Here is a 20,645-nt window from a genome sequence, read left to right on the forward strand (position 1 = left end):
GGTGCTCAGGGGACCATATGGGATGCTGGGAATCAAACCCGGGTCGGCCACATGCAAGGCAAACGCCCTCCCCGCTGTACTACCGTTCCAGCACCAATTAAAAATAAACAAAAACTTTATTATTTTTTTTTCCTTTTTGGGTCACACCCGGCGATGCACAGGGGTTACTCCTGGCTCTGTGCTCAGGAACCACCCCTGGCAGTGCTCGGGGGACCATATAGGATGTTGGGAATCGAACCTGGGTCGGCCACGTGCAAGGCAAACGCCCTCCCCGCTGTGCTATTGCTCCAACCCCAAAACTTTATTTTTTTATTTATCTTTTTTGCTTTTTGGTCACACCTGGTGATGCACAGAGGTTATTCCTGATTCTGCACTCAGGAGTTACTCCTGGCGGTGCTCAGGGGACCCTATGGGATGCTGGGACTCGAACCCCGGTCGGCCGTGTGCAAGGCAAACGCCCTCCCCGCTGTGCTATCTCTCCAGCCCCCAATCAATCAAAACTTTAAATGGTGGTGATTTGACCCGGGGCGGGCGGGCACTGGTTGAGCCTCTCCGGGTCAGCATCTGCCGGGCACAAGTTTGTGCCCTTGCCTGGGTCCCGTCTCTCACTTTCCGTCCTGGGAGGGACGGGGGGCAGGGGGAGGCCAGCGGGCAGCCGCGGTAATGAGAGGGCCCCGCTTTGATGGCCAGCAGTGGTTGGCATGAAACCAGATCCCTTGAACAGCAGGCTGCAAGCCGCCCGAGTGCTCCCGCGGGGCTCCTCCCTCAGCCGCTGGAAGCCGCCCCCCTGGCCACGCGGGCAGCGACCCCACGGCGCCGCCTGCTGGGCTCCGCGGAGTACTACGCCCCAGACGCCAGGGCCGGGGCGAACTTGGGGATGCCCCCCAACCCCCCCAACCTACCAACTCCGAGGCAGACAGACAGATGGTCCTTCTCCAGCGATGAGAAGCAGCTCAGCGCTCAGGGTGACCCAGCCGAGGAGTAAGGAGGGAAGGAAGGAAGGAGGAAACCGAGGCTGGGCAAGGAGCAGGGATGGGTCGCTTGGGGCACGGGCCAGCCAGGTCCCCCGCCCACAGCCCCATCATGATTCACAGGACAGATGGACACGGGGAGGCCCTTGCGCTGAGCACACCTGGCACCTCTCTCAAACTCAGGGCCGCTTCGACCCCGCGCGTGACAGAACTCGTCAGCACCCAGGGAGTTCCTGGGCAGAGAGGTGTGCGAGGGATTTGAACCCTTCACCCCTGAAGTTTTCTGTTTGGTTCTGGGGCCACACCCAGCAGTGCTCGGGGCTGACTCCTGGCCTGACGGACCATAGGGGGTGCTGGGGATGGAACCCAGGTTGGCTGCAGACCGACCAGGCAAATGCCCTCCCCGCTGTGCTATTGCTCCTGCCCCAAACAGCTCTATTTTTCTAAGCCACGGAGTTCAGGAAGACGGTTCCCTGGAGGGTCCCATTGTAACCTCTGAGCCAGACAAGAAAAAAAAAAAAATCAAGAACCCAAACCACACAGCGATATGATTCCAAAATAGAGATTTTTATTCAAGATTCTTTCGTGTCTGTGTTAAAAATCACCAATTGCTTCTCATTGGGTTGTGTTTGTTCGTTTCTTTTTTTTCCTTAAAAAAAAAAAAAACACACAACACACAACACACAACACACACATTAACGATTCTTTGGGAGTGACTCTGCCCGCCCAGACAGTTCCGCTTCTCGCTGGCCGGGCAGGATGCTTAAGGCAGTGAGGTGCTTCCCGCGTCCCCCCCCCCTTGAGAGGACCCCCACGGTGGGGGGGGGTGTTTTCCCCGGGGTGCAGGAGAAGGAAACTGCAGAAGAACACAGTGCAGTCGTCGGGGGGTGTGCCGCTGTTCGTCTGAGCGCTCTGAAATTAAAGCCCCCTCCTCAAGGACTCGCTGGTTGGTCTGAGCTATAAAAAGCTGGGCCCAGAGGGCGAGAGCGGGCAGCTCTGTAATCAGGGAGCCGCCCGCGGGGCTGCCCGACCACAGGCGCGCACGGGCCAGGCTGCTTAAAAAAAATAAAATCCCCTCCCGGGTGGGGGGCTCTGTGTGATTTCAGATCCAAGCCCTGGTCCCTGACACGCCCCAGACCGCTTCCGCCTGCGTCTCACGAGGGTGCTTGTCTTGGGGGGGGGGGGTGCCGATGGTGTGGGGGGCGGAGGGGCCGTGCTCGCCTGCGTGATTAAAAAGGAAAAAAAAGGAGCCCCTGGGACTTGGCTCATTGGATCCCCCGCCCACCCCCACACACAGAAACCAAAGCGTCAGGCCCATCGTGCGCCGGCGAGGTCCCAAGGCGACCTGCAAGGAGGACGGCTGTGTCCTGCTCGGTGGGGACAGACCCCAAGGGTGTCTTGCAAATTAAAACAAAAAAAAAAAAAAAGGAAAAAATGGGCGTGTGGGGCGCACGGCGGCGACACAGTGCAGTGGGTGGGCGTCTGCCTGGCCCGCGAGGCCCACCCGGGTGGATCCCCGACATCCCATCAGGTGTCCTGAGCTCTGCCAGGAGTCGTCCCTGAGTGCAGAGCCAGGAGTCAGCCCTGAGCATCGTGGGGTATGGCTCAAAACGAAAACCAAAAACAACAAAAAAAAAAACAAAAAAACTGCCCCCGGTGGGCTTGTGCGTGCAGCCCCAGGCCGGGCTTAGCGGCCTCAGGGAGGCGCTGGTGTCCGAGGGGCCCCCCGGAGTGACCCAGGGCCACCTGGGGACGCTGCCGGCCGGGCGCCAGGGCCTAGACCTTGTAGTTGAGCTCCGCGTTCATCTTGGTGTACATGTCGTAGATGACGTCGATGGTGGCCGTGAAGTTGACCAGGAAGAGGCGGGTCTTCTCCAGGCACTCCTCCTCGGTCACCTTCTGGCCCTTGGACAGCGCCTTCAGGAAGTCCGACTTGTAGGGGGCGGCGTAGAGCGCGGCCTGGGCGGGCGAGAGGGCGGCACCGGTTAGCGTGCAGGGGGCTCCCGGGGTGCGGGGGAAATTGGGGCGATCTGGGAGGGGCTGTCCTGGGGTTTGCGACCGGGTGTGTGTGCCTGTGTGCGTGTGTGTGTGTGTGTGTGTGCTGGGGGCGGGGGGGTGGTGGGGTGTCTGCGCTGCCGGTGTGGCCTTGGGAGGCGTATTTGCCCTCGGACCCCAGCCCGCTTTGGGGTCACAGACCTGGCTTTCAAATTCCAGCTTGTGCTGCCCGCCGACTAGCTGTGAGCCTTGAGCAAGTTACTTAGCCTCTCTGGGCCTCAGTTTCCTCATCTGTAAAATGGGAGTCACGGTGACGCCCAGTGGCTCGGGCTGCCCCAGTCAGGCGCTGAGGACCACGGTGGGGGCCCTTGGTCCCAGGGGAAGGCCCAGGACTCCCTGCAAAAACCTTCCCTCTGAGCGGGGGGACACTGGCTGGGTCTCCTTTGTCCTTAGAGGGTGGGCCGAGGTGCTGGGTCGGGGGAGAAGGGGCACCTGCCTACACTTCTGGACTTCCCCAACACTGGCAGAGTCCAGAGAATCAGAAAGTCACGGAGCTTCAGAGCCAGGAGACTAAAAGGCCTCGCTGGTGATCTTACTGGTAACCAACAATCAAAACGTGGGGCCCAGAGATGGAGCAGGAGGGCACTGGCCTCGCACGCTGCCGGCCGGGGCTCAGTCCCCCATGTGGCCCCCCCATGTGGCCCCTGGAGCACGGCCCGCCAGGAGTGACCCCTGAGTGCAGAGCCCCTGAGCACCGCCGGGTGGGGCCCAGAAGCGGAACAAACCCAAGAAAGAATCAGGATGGACAATGCTGGGCTGAGACGGGGGAGGGCGCCCACACGCGGCCAGGCTGGGTTCGACCCTCGGCACCCCCTATGGCGTCACCCCGCCCGGTGTGGCCCGACTCCGACCCCCCTGGTGGTATGCAGCAGGCGCTGATGCTGGTTCCGTCTCCCCAGGAGCCCTGGGAGCGACCGAGGGGCGTGTGTGAGTCGCAGATGAGCACTCCGGGACGCGGGACCCTCGGTCTGCGTCTGGGAGACCCCCCCGGGCATCGGTGCTGGGCACCTCACTGCCCTCACTGAGGCTGGGGTCCCAGTGCCCACTCCAGAGAGCGGAGCTTCCCCACAGCCCCGCCCCTGGCCGGCCCTCCGCCCGCCCTGCCCGCAGTCCAGGCGGGGACAGCCCGGACCCAGCCCTGCAGGCTCGGCCCTCGGGGGCTGGTGCGGGCGCGGGCTTCTGACCTGGAAGATCTTCTGCACCAGCCAGCCGTGGTACTTCTTCAGGGCCATCTCGTAGGCCTTGGTGGCGTTGACGCGGATGAGGTTGGGGTGGTTCTCGTCCCGCTCCCCGTCACAGATGCTCTGGAGGAAGACCTGGATGAAGCGAAGACCCCTGAGGACAGACAAGAGATGGGCTTTAGGCCAGCAGCCCCGAGACGCTGGGCCTGCACCCCTGAGACCTGAGCCAGCATCTCTGAGACCTGGTCAGCACCCGAGACCTGGGCCAGCACCCCTGAGACCTGGGCCAGCAACCCAACAGGCTGGGCCAGCAGTCCTAAGACCTGGTCAGCACTTCTGAGACCTGGTCAGCACCCCTGAAACCTGGGCCAGCACCCCCTGACAGGCTGGGCCAGACCCTGAGACATGGACCAGCCGGGGCAGGGGCACCCAGGGCAAGGTGGGCTGGTGCAGCCCCCCTGCTTGCAGTGTGTCCCCCCCACCCACCCCTGACCAAACGTGGTTCCTGCCAGGCCTGGGGGTGGGGGGGCACGCAGGCCGGATCTGCCTGATCCACTTCTGTGCCGCTAGCACTGAGGGCAGAAGCCACAGGGCGGGTGCTCAGGGGCTCCCGGCCCACAGAGACTGACACTGAGTGGAACCCTGGGCCAGCACCCAAGACCTGGGCCAGCACCCTTAAGACCTGGGCCAGCACCCCTGAGACTTGGGCCAGCACCCCTGTCTGGACACCCGCTGCCCTGAGCCCTTTGGCGGCCACTCAAGCCCTTCACTGTGGGGCTGGGAAGAGGCTTTTCAGGCCCTTGGGGGTATGAGTGTGTGTGTGCATGTGTGTGCGTGTGTGCATGTGTGTACATGCGTGTGTGTGAGGGTGCATGTGTGAGGTCAAATGCACGCATCAGCCCGTGGCAGGGTGTGACATGACTCCTGTGCAGTGCACAACCCCCACCGCTGTACCTGTCCCTCAGTCCCAGACCTGAGAGCAGATTCCAGAAGCCTCCAGCCAGCCCTGAGAGTTGGGGACAGCCGGGCGTGCTCAGGGCTCAGCCCAGGGCTGGCTCGGAGGCCGGGCAGGGAAGCACAGGTGCCGGCCGGCCTGGGGACCCCGTCCCTTGAGGCACTCTGGCCAACCCCGTGAAGAGCCCAGGGAAGGGGCTGAGACCTTCCTCCCGGTGGAGCTGGGGTCCCTCCTCGGCTGCCCCCCCAGCCCGTCACCTTTTCAGCCACATCAGAGCCAGCGTGGCGCCGACCTTGGGCCACTCAGCCCCGTACATCTCCTTCTCCACCTCCAGGATGTTCTGCAGCGTCCGGAACTTGGTGGGGTCAGTGTCGTACACGGCTTTGATTTTCTGAAACGCAGCACCGGGGGGCGGTCCCTGGGGAAGGCTGGCTGGAGGACCCCACCCCCACACCCGCCCCGGGCCTCCCCCACCCCCACCCCCACCAGCTCAGGGTCACACGCTGGATCAGGTGGGACAGAGATGCTGGGACGCTTCGGACCCCCAGAGCCAAGATGCCCAGGCCTCACTTTGGTGGGCAAGGGGAAGTCAGGCTGGGGTTCAAAAAGTTGGCCCCAGGGCCGGCACGTTTGCCTCGCACGTGGCTCGCCAGGTTCGATCCCCGGCAGCCCGTCCAGTTCCCCTGAGCACCAGCAGGAGTGACTCCTGAGCACAGAACCAGGAGTCAGCCCTGAGCATCGTGGGAGTGGGGCTCCTCCTCCCCCAGCGGGAGCCAGGCGGCTTGGGTTAGTTTCCTGGGGGACCCTCGGGGGCCACACCAGGCCCTGTGCCCAGCGACCATATGCAGTGCCAGGACTCAGATCTGCCACACGGCCAGCGCCTGGCCCGCTGGACTCTGTGTCCAGCCTGGCAGTCTGAGTCTGAACTCCACTCTGGGCACCTCCACGCCAAACCTTAAACTGGGGAGGACAGATGGGCAGGGGGCAGGGCCAGAGGCAGAGCGGGCCTGGGCAGGGGTGCAGGCAACGGGGCAGGGGCAGGGGCAGGGAAAGGGAAGTGACCGCCAGGGGCCTCGGGAGTCAATATATATATACATATATATATCACTATCGCTATCACCCCGTTGTTCTTCAATTTGCTCCAGCGGGCCCAGTAACATTTCCATTCACCCCTGTCTCGTGCAAGTGTAGCCCAATGACATAGGGGCTCCTTCAGGATCAGGGTATTGAGGACCATTCATTGTTACTGTTTTTGACATATCGAGTACGCCACGGGGAGCTTGCCAGGCTCTACCGTGCAGGCGGGATCCTCTCGGTAGCTTGCTGGGCTCTCCCAGAGGGTGGAGGCTTTTGGGGCAGCCTCGAATCACCTTTACAGGTGAGTCTAGTCAGGCATATAGGAGGGTATGATACTCTCAGTAGCCTGCGGGGTTCTCTGAGAGTCAGAACTAGACAATAAGAGGATAAAATATATCTATATTTTTATATGTAAATATATATATATTTTTCCCTTTGTTTTGTTGTTGTTAGAGGTGGCGGGTGTAGGGGTGGGTTCTTTTTTTGTTTTTTCTTTTTGGGTCACACCTGGCGGTGCACAGGGGTTCCTCCTGGCTCTGCACTCAGGAGTTACTCCTGGCGGTGCTCAGGGGGCCATACGGGATGCTGGGAATCGAACTCGGGTCTGCCATGTGCAAGGCAAATGCCTACCCGCTGTGATATCTCTCTAGCCCCCTGGGCTGGGTTTTATACCTAACATGACTCAGAGCTCACTCCCGGCTCTGTGCTCGGGGCTCACTCCTGGTCCTGTGCTCAGGGCTCACTCTGAGCAGTGTTTGGGGGTCTCTCTACAGCAGCAGGGGAACGGTCCTGGGTCGGCTGCCTGGAAGGCAAGTGTCCTGCCAACCCGCTGTCCCGGGTCACCCGGCCCCAGAGCCTGCGTCCTACTGGCTGTGGTGGACAAACCATCCAATGGGCTCCCCTGGGGACAAAGCCTCCAGCTGGGCCTGGCCCCTGACCTAGGGGAGTCTCCCTCGTGTTGGGGGCAGAGGCGGGGGGCCAAGGGGCCCAGCACGTACCGTGATGTTGCCGCTGATGTCCGCCTTGATGGGCGTGAAGACGGCAGAGCCAAGGCAGTCTGGGGGCAAGGAGAGAGGGTGAGTCCCGGCAGCGGGGGCTGAGGGGGTCACACCCTGCATGGACCCGGGGAGAGGCGGAGCCGTGCAGAGGCTGAGGGACTCCTCCCTGCCCTCTCCCCCAGCCCGGGGGATGCACAGCCCAGGGGATGCGGCCACAACGCTCCGGGCTGGCGGGCCAGGTGGGGCTGGGGTGTCTACAGCTGGCCACGCAGAGGCCTGGGGGAGGGCCACCTGCAGGCTGAATTCCACGCAAGGTGACCCTGCTCACCTGGCCGGCCATCTGGAACATGCGAGGGGCAGGGAGAGGAGCCCCGGGGAACGGCACTGAGCGTTCTCAGGGAAACAGCCGGGACCCGAGGGCGAGGGGGTGGGCTGGCACCCAGACTGAGCCCCCCACCCCACCCCCGGGGCTGCCTGTCCCGCCTCTGTGCGCCGACGTTTCTTTTGGGTTCAGGGGTTACCCCAGCAGTGCTCCGGGCTTACACCGGGCTCTGTGCTCGGGGACCGGGTGGGCTCTGGCTCACTGGCCTGTGGGACAGGCCCCTGCCGTGCGGCCTCTGCTGGGTTTCCTCCTGCATTGGGTTCCCCGGGGCTGTCCTGGACCGTGTCCTGCGCCCCACAGGACCGGACCGGGGGCTCGGGTGGCCTCTGCCCGGCTCTGCCTTTGTGGCTCGTCACGACTGGGGCCAAGCCCCGTGACCTGGCCAATGTCCCCCAGGTTCAGCAGCCAGCTGGCCTGTGCGCCCCCCAACCCCCTCTCCTCTGTACCCTCACCTCTGTGGCGGGGGTCCTCCCTCCAGGGCCCAGGAGGGCCAGAGCACGGGGGATCTGGTGACCCCTGGTCCCGGACTCTGGCCGGCTATGACCACTCCCGGGGCCTGCCCTCTGTCCCCCTGCTCGTCTGGCCAAGGCGTCAAGCTCTCCTCCTGCCGAGGCGGGCCTGTGAGGGTGCTGTGACTTGGGACCCCCCAGAACACACTCTCTCCTGGGTCACTTCCCGCAGGCGCCCCCCAAGGCCTCCTGGGCTCAGGTGAGGGAGCCGGAACACAGCCTGCCCATTTCACTGCTACCACAACCATCCCCCCACCCCTGACCGAGCCACCAGGGGCACCAGAGAACTAGAAGGACCCTTCAACCAGGGATGGTCGACCCTCAGTCCCGGAAATCGACACCCCTCCTCTTTCAAACATGAGAGCTCAGGGTCTGGGGGTGGGGGGGGCTTTCCTACCAAATTCAATCCTCGGCACAGCAAGTTCCCACTGACCACCCCCAGGTATAGCACCCCTGGGCCTGAGTGGTGACCAGAGGGAGCCCTGAGGGACCGGAGGGGCGGCACAGTGGGTAGGGAGGGCGCTTGCCCACTCTGGCCGGGCCTGGTACCTCAATGGGGATCTGGGCACTGCATGTGCTCCACCCAGCGCCGCCACCAGGGGTCGCTCCTGAGCACAGAGTCAGGACTAACCCTTGAGCACCGCTGGGTGTGGTGAGAGAGAGAGAGAAAGAGAGAAAGAGGGAGGGAGGGTGGGAGGGAGGGAGAGAACGCATCATCAGGGCGAGAAGACCCAGGTATGCAAGTGCCAAGCTGCCCGCAGCTCCCTGGACCCCAAGCAGAGGCCTCCGAGCAGACAGACGTCTAGGGCCGCTGCCCGCGTGAGGTCATCACCCTTCCCAGCCCCGTGACTCAGGCGGTCCACGGGGCGAGTCCACGAACTGGACAGTGTCCCTCCACCAACCCGGCTCTGCAAAGAGTGTGTGCAGCCTGAGCCCCGCCCTGTGGGAGAAAGGTGGAAAGCGTTTGCCTGGGTGTGGTGGTCACGGCAGCGCCAAGTCCAGAGCCCACTTCCACACCGCGCCCGGGAGAAGAGGCGGCAGGAACGGACCCCAGGCTCACCGTGCGCGTGCATGGTACACTGCGCGTGTGGAATCTTCTGGACCCAGGCCAGCCGTGTCCCGGACAGAGGCACGGTCACTCCCAGCCTGGGGCCTGCGAGTGACTGAGCCCCGCCGGGCCCAGCCCTCCTCTCTCCTTTCCTGGTTCTGGGCCAGCGCCAGCCGTGCTGGAGCTCACTCCTGGCTCTGTGCTCAGGGATCCCTCCTGGTGGTGCTCAGGGGACCACAAGGCGGTGCTGGGGATCACACCGGGGCCACAGATGTGCCAGGAGGGCGCCCACCCCGCTGTCCACTCTCTCCCGGCCTCCCCATTCCCGTTTAACAATGCAGAGGCGCTGGGCAAACAGACGGGGGTGGGGGTCCGGTGCAGGGAGCTGAGACCCCTAGGGTCAGGCTCGCCTTGGCTGAGGGCAAGGTCAGGGGCCCAGAGAGTCCAGGGGGGCTGCCGAGGGCTCAGAGCTCTGGAGCCCACCGCATTGCTGTGTGCCCGTGTGTGCCTGTGCATGCATGTGTGTGTACCCGTGTGGATTGATGCGTGTGTGTGCGTGTGTATGTGCATGAGTGTGTGTGTGTGTGTGTGTGTTTGTGTGTGTGTGCACGTGGGTGTGCGCGTGTGCTGGGCGGTGCAGGCGCAGGCACACTGGGGCATTTGTCGTGGCTCTGGCACGGACGGTGCCACCTGGGCGAGTGCCTGGTCGTGCTTAGCCAGCCTCACCCTTCCTACAGACCTGCCCCTCCCCCCCCATCAACTTTTCTAGTTTGACCAGTTTGGCTGTTTCCTCAAACACTTTGATTTTACTGTTGTTGTCAGCAAATCGGCTCTTCAAAATGCCATTTGTCAGCGGGGGAGGGGCGGCTCAGGGCACTCTCCCGACTCATCATCTCCCCTGAAGCACAAAACAGAGAGTGGCCCAGAGACCTCCAACCTCTGGGTCAGCACGGGGCGGCCCGTGAGCACGGCTGGAAAGGCCCCACTCTAGCCGCCAGAAGGGAAAACCCAGGCGGGCCGGCCTTCCTAGAGACCAGCGCTGAGGGTCACCAGTTCTGCCTGGATCGTGTGCAAACAGTTTCCAAAGCACATGATTCACTCCAGAAGGCATCAGGAAGAGACCAGAAAGTCTGATGACCAAAACCAAAACTCACCTAGATGGGGTAGAGGAAGGTCTCACCGCCCAAGTCCAACAACAAATGATGGGGTGGGCGGAGGAACAGGCTGGCGCGACAGATGACACAGACAAAAGAGAATTATCCGAAGAGAGGAGGGACCCGTATAACAACAATCGGTGGAAATGACCACTCTGGGCAGGAACCGAGTGTTGAAAGTCGGGAAGAGAGGGGCTGGAGCGACAGCACAGCGGGGAGGGTGTTTGCCTTGCACGAAGCAGACCCGGGTTCGATTCTTGGCATCCCATATGGTCCCCTGAGCACCGCCAGGAGTAATTCCTGAGTGCAGGGCCAGGAGTAACCCCTGTGCAACACCTGGGGTGACCCAAAAATAAAAAAGAAACAAAGTAGGTTAAGAGAATATACATGATAACCTTTCCGTATCTGTACTGCAAACCATAATTCCCAAAAGGGGAGGGAAGGAGAGAGAGAGAGAGAGGGAGAGAGAAGTTCCTGCCATAGAGGCGGCGGATGGGCAGGGGAGATCCTTGGACATTGGTTTGGTTATGGGGAATGTACACTGGTGGAGGGACGGGCGTTGGAACATTCTAAGACTGAAACCCAATCACAAACGGCTTTGCCACCGTGACTCTCACTGTAATTCAATTAAAAAAATAATTTTTAAAAGATGATCTATCCTTAATATGTAAAGAGTTCTTACCAACCAATAAGGAGGGCCCCAAGTCTATTGAAAATGGGCAATTCACGGAACCAGAAGGAAGACCCCGAACAACAATCGACCAAAAAAGTCAAGCAGCGACAGACTTGCCCTCCAGTGGGTTACAGGAGGGCACAGGCCATCCCCGGTTCTACCCGGCAAAAAGGGAGGACGAGACTTGCCAACAAGAGCGACCCGTGATTTTCTAACCGAGCCGTCATCACGGCAAGCACTTGGGTTCACGTGCGACCCAGGGATACCAGCGGCCCTGCCCCCTCTTACAAAGTGATGCTCTAAGGCACGGGGGCAGCTGTGGGTGGGGTTTTTTTGTTCTTATTTATTTTTTGGGAGATGGAGAGGGGGTTCCCCTAGCAGTGCTCAGGAGGTCCAGCCAAACAGGCTGTTAATGGGCACTAGGCCTGGGTATCCTCAGGCCTGTGCCCTAACCACTGTGCTACCTTCCTGGCCCCTGGAGTGACCTTCCCTTCATGGCTGCCAATGACCCCCTCCTGCTCTTTGCTGCACTCTGACCTCATCCAGCTCAGTCCAGAAAACAGGAAGCTCGGGGGGCCGGGGTCACAGCAGACTAAGAGGGGGCCCCGGGTGCCACCCCGCACGGCGTCACTATTCTGGCCGGGCTCAGGGAGTGTGGGGCTTCCTGCCGGGGTCCCGCCGGGGCTTGGGAGGGTGGCTTGGGAGCCCCGAGCGCAGACCCCCCGAGAGCCGGCGCACAAGGGCCCCGTGGAACCCCCCACCCCATTCGATTCCTCTCTCTCCCATGGGGCTGGGACTCGGAACCAGCCGGGAAGGTCCCACGGGGCTGCCCCTGGCGCCTTTCCGGAAGCAGAACCAACACCACCTGGTACGGGCTGCCCCTGACTCCCCCCAGCCCGGCCTGGTCTTCCTTCTCCGAGCAGGAAGAACTCCCATTCGGGAACAAAACGCGCTCCTGTCTTCCGTTTTGTTTGTCTGGGGGCCACACCCGGCTGTGCTCGGGGCTGACTCCTGGTTCGGTGCTCGGGAGCCACTCCTGGCAGGGCTTGGGAGACCAGAGGGGGTGCGGAGACCCACCCAGGGGCGGCCGAGTGCAAGGCCTCAGCTCCTTCATTTGTACAACGTCAAGCTCCTGGGTGGCAGAGCTAGTCCAGGCGTCAAGGGGCTTGTCCTGCGGGGGCCTGATGCTGGTTTGATCCCCTGCGCCCTGCGAGGAGTGATCCCCGAGCACCACCAGGAGCGGTCCCGAGACCGCCCCTCCACCCCCCCACGGCTGACGTCTCCCTGCCAATGAAGACAGTGTCACTTCCGGCCTGTGTGGTTCCAGGCAGACGCACCTTAACCCCACCCGGAAATACTCACTCCAAAAAGGAGGGGCAACGGGGCTGGGGAGACCCCTGCTCAACGGCCAGAGTTCCAGCCTGGCACCACGCCGCCCCCCACAACCCCACAGCACTGCCCAAGACGTCAGCACCTCCTCAGCAGGGCGGAGCACTGAACCACCGGGCCCAGCTGGCTGGGCACCGCTGGGCGTGGGCGCGGAGGATGCCGGCCGCGCTGTGATCTCGGGGACCGGGCATGGGGGAGGTGCTCCTGCAGACCCACTTTTCCTTCTTTTCTTTTCGGACAACAAGGTGGTCATTAAGCACCCAGGGCAGATTGACTTCACAAAAGGCCCCGTGTTACGAGGGTCATAAAGGAGGCCCTTCAATTACAGCCGACACGGATGAATCATGTCTTAACTCAGGGGCGCGTGTGCATGTGTGTGCATGCCACGCAGGGCTCCGGGCTCCGTCTGGGAGAGAGGCTGAAGTCGAAGGGTCAGCGCCCCGAGAAAGCCCGCCTCCCCCCAACGAGGACCCAGCCAAGCTTCTCTTGACCCTAGCCAAGGGGGAGCGGTCACCAAGCACTCCCGACTGACTCACCCTGGGGCTCGGTGGCTGGGCCCACAACCACTGTCCTTGGCAGAGAACAAGCCTGGAGCTGCGCACACACTGGGGAAAGTGATTTCTCCTGCAGGCGGGGGAAGGGGGAGTCTGGGTCTGGGGGGGGGGGTGGCGTCAGCTAACCCCTCTGCATCACGGTCTCTGGGGGTTTTTTGTTTTTGGGTCACACCCAGCGATGCACAGGGGTTACCCCTGGCTCATGCACTCAGGAATCACTCCTGGAGGTGCTCGGGGGACCATCTGGGATGATGGGAATCGAACCCGGGTTGGCCCCGTGCAAGGCAAATGCCCTCCCCGCTGTGCTATCGTCCAGCCCCTCTGCATCTGTGAGACCAGGTGAATAAAAGGGTGCTGTGGGGCTTCAGTGAGGCTGCGTCCATGAGGGGGCTGGCACCCGTAACGTGCTAGATCGAACATATAAGGCAGGTCTCTTCCTTCAGGGTGGGTGGAGACAAGACATACCAGTTGGCGCTCCGTTGTTTTTTGGGGGGGTGGTAATTTTGTTAGTTTTGGGGGGGCCATGCCCGACAGTGCCTGGGGTTCTGCACTTGTGGATCACGCCCGGGGGCCCCTGAGGGAGTCCCGGCAGTGCCCTGGACAGCAGGCTCTGGGCCAGAGCAATGGGACCTCGGGTAAGGCGCTTGCCTGTACGCAGCCGAACCGAGTTCGATCCCCGGCAGCCAGGAGTAGCCCCTGAGCATTGCCGGGTGTGCTCCCCCCAAAAACGGGGAAGGGGGACAGAGGGGCCGGATGCACGAGCCAAGGGCAGGGTGGGCGCAGGGGTCTTTCTTGCTCCTGCATCTCTGGGTTCTTCCCCGCACGAGCAGCAGCCAGACCTCAGCCCCTGGCCACCGGCCCTCAGGCTGAGACACTCCCGGGCACGGTCCATAACCTCCTGGTGGGCAGCACTGGCCACACCCTGCAGTGGCGCGGACACTGCCCCGAGACAGGGGTGCTGGGGCGGTTCTCCAGCCGCCAGGCAGCGCCCAACCAAGGGAGGGAAAAACTATTTTCTGCGCACTGGGTTTGGGGGGGGGGGTTGTTTGGGGGCCATAAATCAGCGACGCTCAGGGGCTACTCCTGACTCCGCACACAAGAATCATTCCCGAGAGTGCTCAGAGAGGCTGAAGATCGAACTCGGGCCGAATGCAAGGCCAGCGCCCTCTGCTGCACCATCCGCCCGGCCCTTTCCTTTCTAGGATCTGAGGCTAGGAACACTGAACCTGGGAGGCCCAGTTCTGGCATTTTCCACGGAGGGTCAACTGGCTACTCCTGGCCGGGGGTGACCAGGTGCTGTGGTGTCCGGGCCTCCCACATGCAGAGTCTGCACCCAGCTCTGTACACTCACGGTCCCCTGCCGTGCTGCAAAACCCAAACCAGTCAACGACCAGAACGGAGTGAAGTGAAATGACCCCGGAGTTGGCGGATCAGTGAGGGAGAAGCATCCCTGCAAGCTCCCACATCAGGGTTCTCTGATTCTCTCCATTTCCGGGTCTGCCTGTCTGTCTGTCTGTCTCCCCCGCCCTACAATGCTCAACTGTGCTCAGGGCTTACTCCTGGCTCTGGGCTCGGTGATCGCTCCCGGCAGCCTTGAGGGGACCCAGACCGGTCCACGGTGCCGCGGCTCAGACCTGGCGGAGCGGCGTGCACGGCAAGCGCCCACCCGCTGCACTACCGCTCCGGCCCGTTCTCCCTCAAGGCTGTGAGAGCAAACGGGCGTCATCTCAAGCACCAAGGGGTGGGGCGGAAGAGACGGCGGTTGTGCATGGGCTCAGTGGGAAGAAGGGGTATCAGGGCTGAGGCATCATGTCTGCCCCAGTGCATCGTTTAATTTGGTCATGCGCATTCGTTCGAAAAGAGGGAAAAGCAAAAACCCTTCTGGAAAGAACCGCGAGCAAGGAGAGGGCTTGCTCAGCCGTCACCGCGGGTGCTGGGCCTGGGCTGAGAGTCCTCGGCCTTCATGGGACACAAGCGAGACTCTGCACACAGGTGAGCGCTAAGAGGGTCCGTCAGGACCAGTGGCCAAGGGGCCAGAGAGACAGCGCAGTGGGTAGGGCGCTGGCCTCGCAGGCGACAGATGCAGGTTCGATTCCCGGCATCCCGCAGGGGCCCCCCGAGCCCCGCCAGGAGGGATCCCCGAGAGCAGAGTCAGGAGTGACCCCTGAGCATCGCCGGGCTTGGCCCAGAAAACTAACAAACAAAAAGAGAACCAGAGTAAGAGGCCGGAAAGCAGGAGGAGGGCTTCCAGGGAGACGCGGGCACAACGCCAGCCAGCCCCGGGGAAAGCGCCTCACAGATGCCCAGGCGGGTCCTCGCAGCCACCCAGGCTTCTGGGCAGGGAGTGAGCGGCTGAAGGGCCTCGCCTCTCCCACCCGGGGTCTCCCCTGCTCCCTCTGCCCGCTCTGAGAATCCTCCAGAAGAGCTGCCCAGCTGACCTGCAGGGCACGGCCCGAGGGCTTCGCGGAGGCCAGCTGCAAGCCGATCGGGCCTGGGGGGATCCGATTACTGGGTCAGCGGGAGAGAATGATGGCCTGGGGGTGGACGGGGTCAGGCTCGGGCTGGGGGCTGCTGCCAGGAAGGGTGGGCCCCAGGCAGGCCAAAGAAAGGCCCTCATCACGGGGTGTCACAAACCACACGGCCCCCGGGCTCCGCTGTGTTGGCTCCAAGGTGCAAAATGCCTTCGCTCCCTTTGACGCCCGCCCGTCGTCTAGACTCTGGCGGCTGGAGCCAAGAGATCCGGACGAGGATGCTACAGGGCAGGAGCGAGGCGGGTGTCCAGGCTCAGCGAGCTCCCGGGAGGGACGGACAATAGAATTCCAAGTGGCTAAGTACACGGAGTGCCAAGCTCGCGCCCTGCAGGGGAGGAAGAGCAGCCTCCATCTTCCCTCGAAGAAGGACCCAAGGGCCGAAGAGATAACACAATGGGTAGCGCACTTGCCTTGCACACGCAGACCTGGGTTCGGTCCCCAGCCCCCAGTGGGATCCCCTGAGCCCTCCAGGAGTAATTCCTGAGAGCACAGCTAAAAGCAAGCCCTGAGCACTGCCAGATGTGAACCCCCCCCCCCTCCATTGCACAAAAAGAAGTGGGCATGGCTCCCAAACCAAAGAATTTCAGGGACCAGGGAGACAGGACAGGTAAGGCGCTTACTGACCCAGATTTGGTCCCCAACATCCCACAGGGTCCCCTGGGCACGGCAGGAGTGACTCCTGAGTGCAGAGTCGGGAGTAAGCTCTGAGCACCACCAGGCATGGCTCCAAACCAACCAACCAAAGACCCAACCAACCATCTCAATGGCTGAGAAAGAATCCAGTGATCTTCAACACCTGGCTGGGGACGCACGGCCGAGACCCCCAGAACTCGCTCACAGACACGGAGTTCTGGGCCCTGGCGAAGCCTCAGCTAAGAGGCCGGGAGAGCCTGGCGCCCATCACTTCGTTGCCGGGCTTGATTTTCCTCCAAGAACACAACTAAACACCTCCTACAAGCCCAGCTACCGGGCTGGAGCGATAGCACAGCGGGGAGGGCGTTTGCCTTGCACGCGGCCGACCCGGGGTTCGATTCCCAGCATCCCATCCCTGAGCACCACTGGGAGTAACTCCTGAGTGCAGAGCCCGGAGGAACCCCTGAGCATCGCCAGGTGTGACCCAAAAAGCAAAAAAAAAAAAAAAAAAGGTCCAGTCTGGGCTACAGCGGCGTTTTAAATCCGCCCTGGGAGGCAGCCGTGGACATCCTCCCTGTCTCCAGGGAGCTGCCTGGCCCCCCGGGATGCGGCGCCCAGCACACAATGGTCTTTTGAGCTCAGAAGAGGGAGGAAGTCGCGGCCGGCTCCAGCTGCCACCACCCAGTGTCCCCACAAGCAGCCAGGCCACCGCATCCAATGGCAGCGTCCACAGAGGTGGAGCGATGGAGTGATGGGCCGCCTTGCTGCGAGGGGTGGGGGTGGGGGGGCATGGCTTCTCCACCCCACACCGTGGACACTGGGCCTGAGACCTGCTGGGTGTCTGGAGGGCAGCCTCCACCCCACCAGCCTCGGGGCCACCACACTTAAAAAGGGTGCACAGAACCCAAGACGGGAACTAAAGGATGATGGAGGGACGGGTGGACGAGGGGCAGGGAGGCCTGACAGAAGAACGACATAGTCTTGTTTCTGGGGCCACACTCAGCGGTGCTCACTCCTGACCTGCGTGGCGCTGGGTATCGAACCTGGGCGGGCAGTGGGCAAGGCAAAACGCCCTACCTGCTGGAACACTGACTCTCCATGTGTGTCCCGACCCCGACACTGATGATCCAAACATCCTGTCCACCGGTGTCCATCCACGGGGCCAGGAACCCCTCTGGGCGTACGAAGAAAGCCCCCACCCTACACACGCACGACTTCCGCCGGTCTGAGAATCACAGAGCCCAAGCAAGCGCACTCAGACACTGGTCAGCCATCGGCTGAAGGAGCCAAGACGGGCCCAGGAAGGGGATAATGACGCCCCCCCCCCACAACAACACACCCCAAAACACACATCGCTAAGACGGAGCACCTTGGCGGAGCCAGGGCGTGACACCTGGGGTCTCACAGTCCTGCAGGAAATGCAGCCCACCCACCCCACCCCACCCCCGCCCTGCCACCCCCAGCAGCGGGGTCAACGGGGAACCTGAGCACCCAGCTGGGCGGGGAGGACCTGCTGGTGGGTGTCGGCTGGGCTCTGCCTAGTTGGGGACCAACACGTGCCCGCACTGCCTGCCTGGCTGGATGGACGGGCCAGGGGCAAGGTCACAAGGCAGGGAAGAAGGCCAGGGCTCCGGTTACACCCTTTCCTGGATCCCAAACCCAAGGGCAGGGGCAACCGGTATTGTGTTCAATCTCCCATTTTCCATCCAAGGCCGGGGCTGGGCTGGGGGTGAGGGTTGGGCCCGGCAGAAGCGGAAGGGAGACTGCTCAGGCCGGGGCCCCTGCACCCCTGCACTCCTCAGGCCGCCCTGAGAGGATTCTATGGGGAAGGGGGAGGGGTCTTCCTCTTCCCCTTTTTTTTCTTTTTGGGCAGTGCTCAGGACTAACTCCCGGCTCTCAACTTGGGGACCCTACGGGATGCTGGGGACCGAACCTGGGTAGGCTGCAAGCAAGAAGCGGCCTCCCCACAGTCCCATCGCTCCAGCCCCTGCAGGGGTGGGATGGGGGGGGTGTCTTCCTCTTCTAAAGCCCAAAGGAGGGGTTCCCTGTGTTGGAAATCAACCCCCCGCCCGCTCCCCAGAACTGCTCCCCTGGCCCTGACACCTGTTCCAGGGGGAGGGGGCAAGAGAAGGAAAGGAAAAGGAAAAACCCGCCTCTGGGTGGTTTTCTAGAAGGGGACTTTGGCCTTTTTGCGACCCATCTTCACCCAAAGGCAGGGGCTGGGGGGAGAGGCGGTGGGGCTGTCTCCGGAGGGGGGAGGGATTGTGGGGGTCGCTGCGGGAGGGAGGGAGGGAGGCGGGGAGCACTTGAGGAGAGGGCAAAAGGAGAAGGGGGCTGGGGAAGGGAGTTCAGACCACCCGACCACCCGGGATGGGGAGACGGAGGGAGGGAGGGAGGGAGGGGTGGGATGCTGGGAGGGAACCGGGCTTCGAGGACCAGTACTGGGAGGAGGATGGGGGGGGCTGCCACGGCGGGATGGGAGCGACCCGGGGTGGGAGAATGGGGGCGGGTGGGAGGGTTGTCAGCTGGACACTGGCCCGGAGGAGCAACTGGGCAGCAGAGAGAAGGAGCGAGGGGCCGGGGAGGGAGGGAGGGGTGGGATGCTGGGAGGGAAACGGGCTTCGAGGACCAGTCCTGGGAGGGGGACGGGGCTGCCACGGGGTGTCCAGGGCGGGAGAACGGGGGGGGGGGTGTCCGCTGGACACTGGCCCGGGGGAGGGCGACTGGGCAGCAGCGGGGGGCGGGGGGGCAGGGCGCGGCGCGGGGTCCGGGGCGGCCCGGGAGGAGGCGGGGCACCCCGGGGGTCCCCGGGCGCGCCGCGGGGGGGGGCGGGGACCCCGGCCCGGCTCACCGAAGAAGGGCGGCAGGTGGGACACCGCCTCCAGGAAGGGCCCCGTCTCGATCTGGCGGTCGGCGGGCAGCGGCTTGAGCAGGTGCTCGGCCAGCAGCGCCATCTCGGGGTCGAGGCCGGCGGTGATGCCCCAGCCGGCGCCGCGGGGGTCCGCGCCGCCCCCCCGGCCCGCCGCCGCCGCCGCCGCCGCCGTCCGCAGGCTCCGGGGCCGCCAGCGTCGCCACTTCCGCCCGCGCCGCGCCGCCCCCCCAGCGCCCAGCGCCGCCCGCCGGCCGCGCGCGCCTAAGCCGCCGCCGCGCGCCCCGCCCCGCCCCGCCCCCCGCCGCGCGCCGCCAATCCGAGCCCGCCGCTGCCGCCCCCGCCCCGCCCCCGCCCCGCCCCCGCCGCGCGCCGCCAATCCGCGCCCGCCGCCGCCGCCGCGCGCCCCGCCCCCGCCCCGCCCCCGCCGCGCGCCGCCAATCCGCGCCCGCCGCCGCCGCCGCGCGCCCCGCCCCGCCCCGCCCCCCGCCGCGCGCCGCCAATCCGCGCCCGCCGCCGCCGCCGCGCGCCCCGCCCCGCCCCGCCCCCGCCGCGCGCCGCCAATCCGCGCCCGCCGCCGCCGCCGCGCGCCCCGCCCCGCCCCGCCCCCGCCGCGCGCCGCCAATCCGCGCCCGCCGCCGCCGCCGCCCGCCCCGCCCCCGCCCCGCCCCCGCCGCCGCCGCCCGCCCAATCCGCGCCCCTGCGGCGGGCCCCCGCGCCCCGATTGGCTGCGGGGCGGGGCTTCCCGCCCGTCCCGCCCCCCTCGCGGAAGCGCGCCCGCCCGCGCGCCGCCCGGTCCGCTGCCCGGCTCCGTCCGTCCCGTCCGGCGGGCGTGTGTCCTGCCGCCCCCGGCCGGCCCCGGCGCGGGCGGACCGGCGCGGGGCGCGGCCCTGCCTGATCGGGGGCGTGGGCCGAGCCTGCTCGCATCTCACGCGGGCCCGCAGTGAGCACACCTTGCAGCCCCGCCTTTCCCAAGATCCCCGCTGCCCCCCAGGTCGGTTCTGCCCGAGTCCCCCAGCGACTGGGCCAGGCCCAACCGGGATGCTGGTCACCCCCGGACCTCGGACCGCTCGATTCTCACACGCTGATGGAGCGTGATGGAGCATGTGGCCGGCCTCGAGACCAGCCCCAGCAGGTGGTGCCTCCAAACCTACCCTCATGACCCACAGCCCAGGACACGTGGTTAGCACCCCCTGGACCACTCTTCTTTGGTAGTTCATTTATTTACTGAATCACTGTGAGACAGTTACAAGCTGTCATGTTTGGGTTACAGTCACACGATGCTCAAACACCCACCCCTCCACCAGCGCACATTCCCCACCACCAATATCCCCAGCATACCCCCCCCCCCCACCTTTGTGGCGTATTCAGTATGCCAAAAACCAGTGACAATGATGGGTCTCATTTTCCTGACCCGGAAAGAGCCCCCAATGTGGCACTCTTTAAAATCTCAGGGCTAGGACGAAGGAGACGGTACTGGAGCCTGCTCAAGGCAATCGATGACCAACAGGATGACAGTGATACAGTGATACCCCCCCTTCCCACCCTCCCCCTGCCTCCATGGCAGACAACATTCCCCACACTCTCTCTCTACTTTGGGGCATTATGGTTTGCAATACAGACACTGACAGGCCATCAGGTTTGGTCCTTGATCTACTTTCAGCAC

At 63.8% G+C, this 20,645-nt stretch overlaps 1 protein-coding gene across 1 annotated transcript; it reads right to left on the bottom strand.

Annotated features, from left to right (window-relative positions):
* Nucleotides 1–1,658: 1,658 nt before the first annotated feature.
* On the bottom strand, nucleotides 1,659–19,189 carry GLTP (glycolipid transfer protein). The gene is made up of 5 exons (XM_056114494.1): nucleotides 18,962–19,189; nucleotides 7,238–7,296; nucleotides 5,420–5,553; nucleotides 4,211–4,361; nucleotides 1,659–2,930 (listed from the first exon to the last, which is right to left on the bottom strand). The coding sequence occupies exons 1-5, from the start codon at nucleotides 19,062–19,064 to the stop codon at nucleotides 2,748–2,750; spliced, it is 630 nt and encodes a 209-aa protein (XP_055970469.1). The 5' UTR covers nucleotides 19,065–19,189; the 3' UTR covers nucleotides 1,659–2,747.
* Between the last annotated feature and the right edge of the window lie 1,456 nt (nucleotides 19,190–20,645).

The sequence above is a fragment of the Sorex fumeus genome, unplaced genomic scaffold (genome assembly GCF_029834395.1).
Source record: "Sorex fumeus unplaced genomic scaffold, SorFum_2.1 ptg000025l, whole genome shotgun sequence".
NCBI classification, from domain to species: Eukaryota; Metazoa; Chordata; class Mammalia; order Eulipotyphla; family Soricidae; genus Sorex; species Sorex fumeus.

Excerpts from the sequence above, each read along its gene's own strand:
- GLTP (XM_056114494.1), bottom strand. The coding sequence starts at position 19,064 with ATGGCGCTGCTGGCCGAGCACCTGCTCAAGCCGCTGCCCGCCGACCGC. Across the intron at positions 5,554-7,237 it reads ACATCAGCGGCAACATCACG|AAAATCAAAGCCGTGTACGA; the intron begins GTACGTGCTGGG and ends GCTGCGTTTCAG. Across the intron at positions 2,931-4,210 it reads TGGTGCAGAAGATCTTCCAG|GCCGCGCTCTACGCCGCCCC; the intron begins GTCAGAAGCCCG and ends TCGCCCGCCCAG.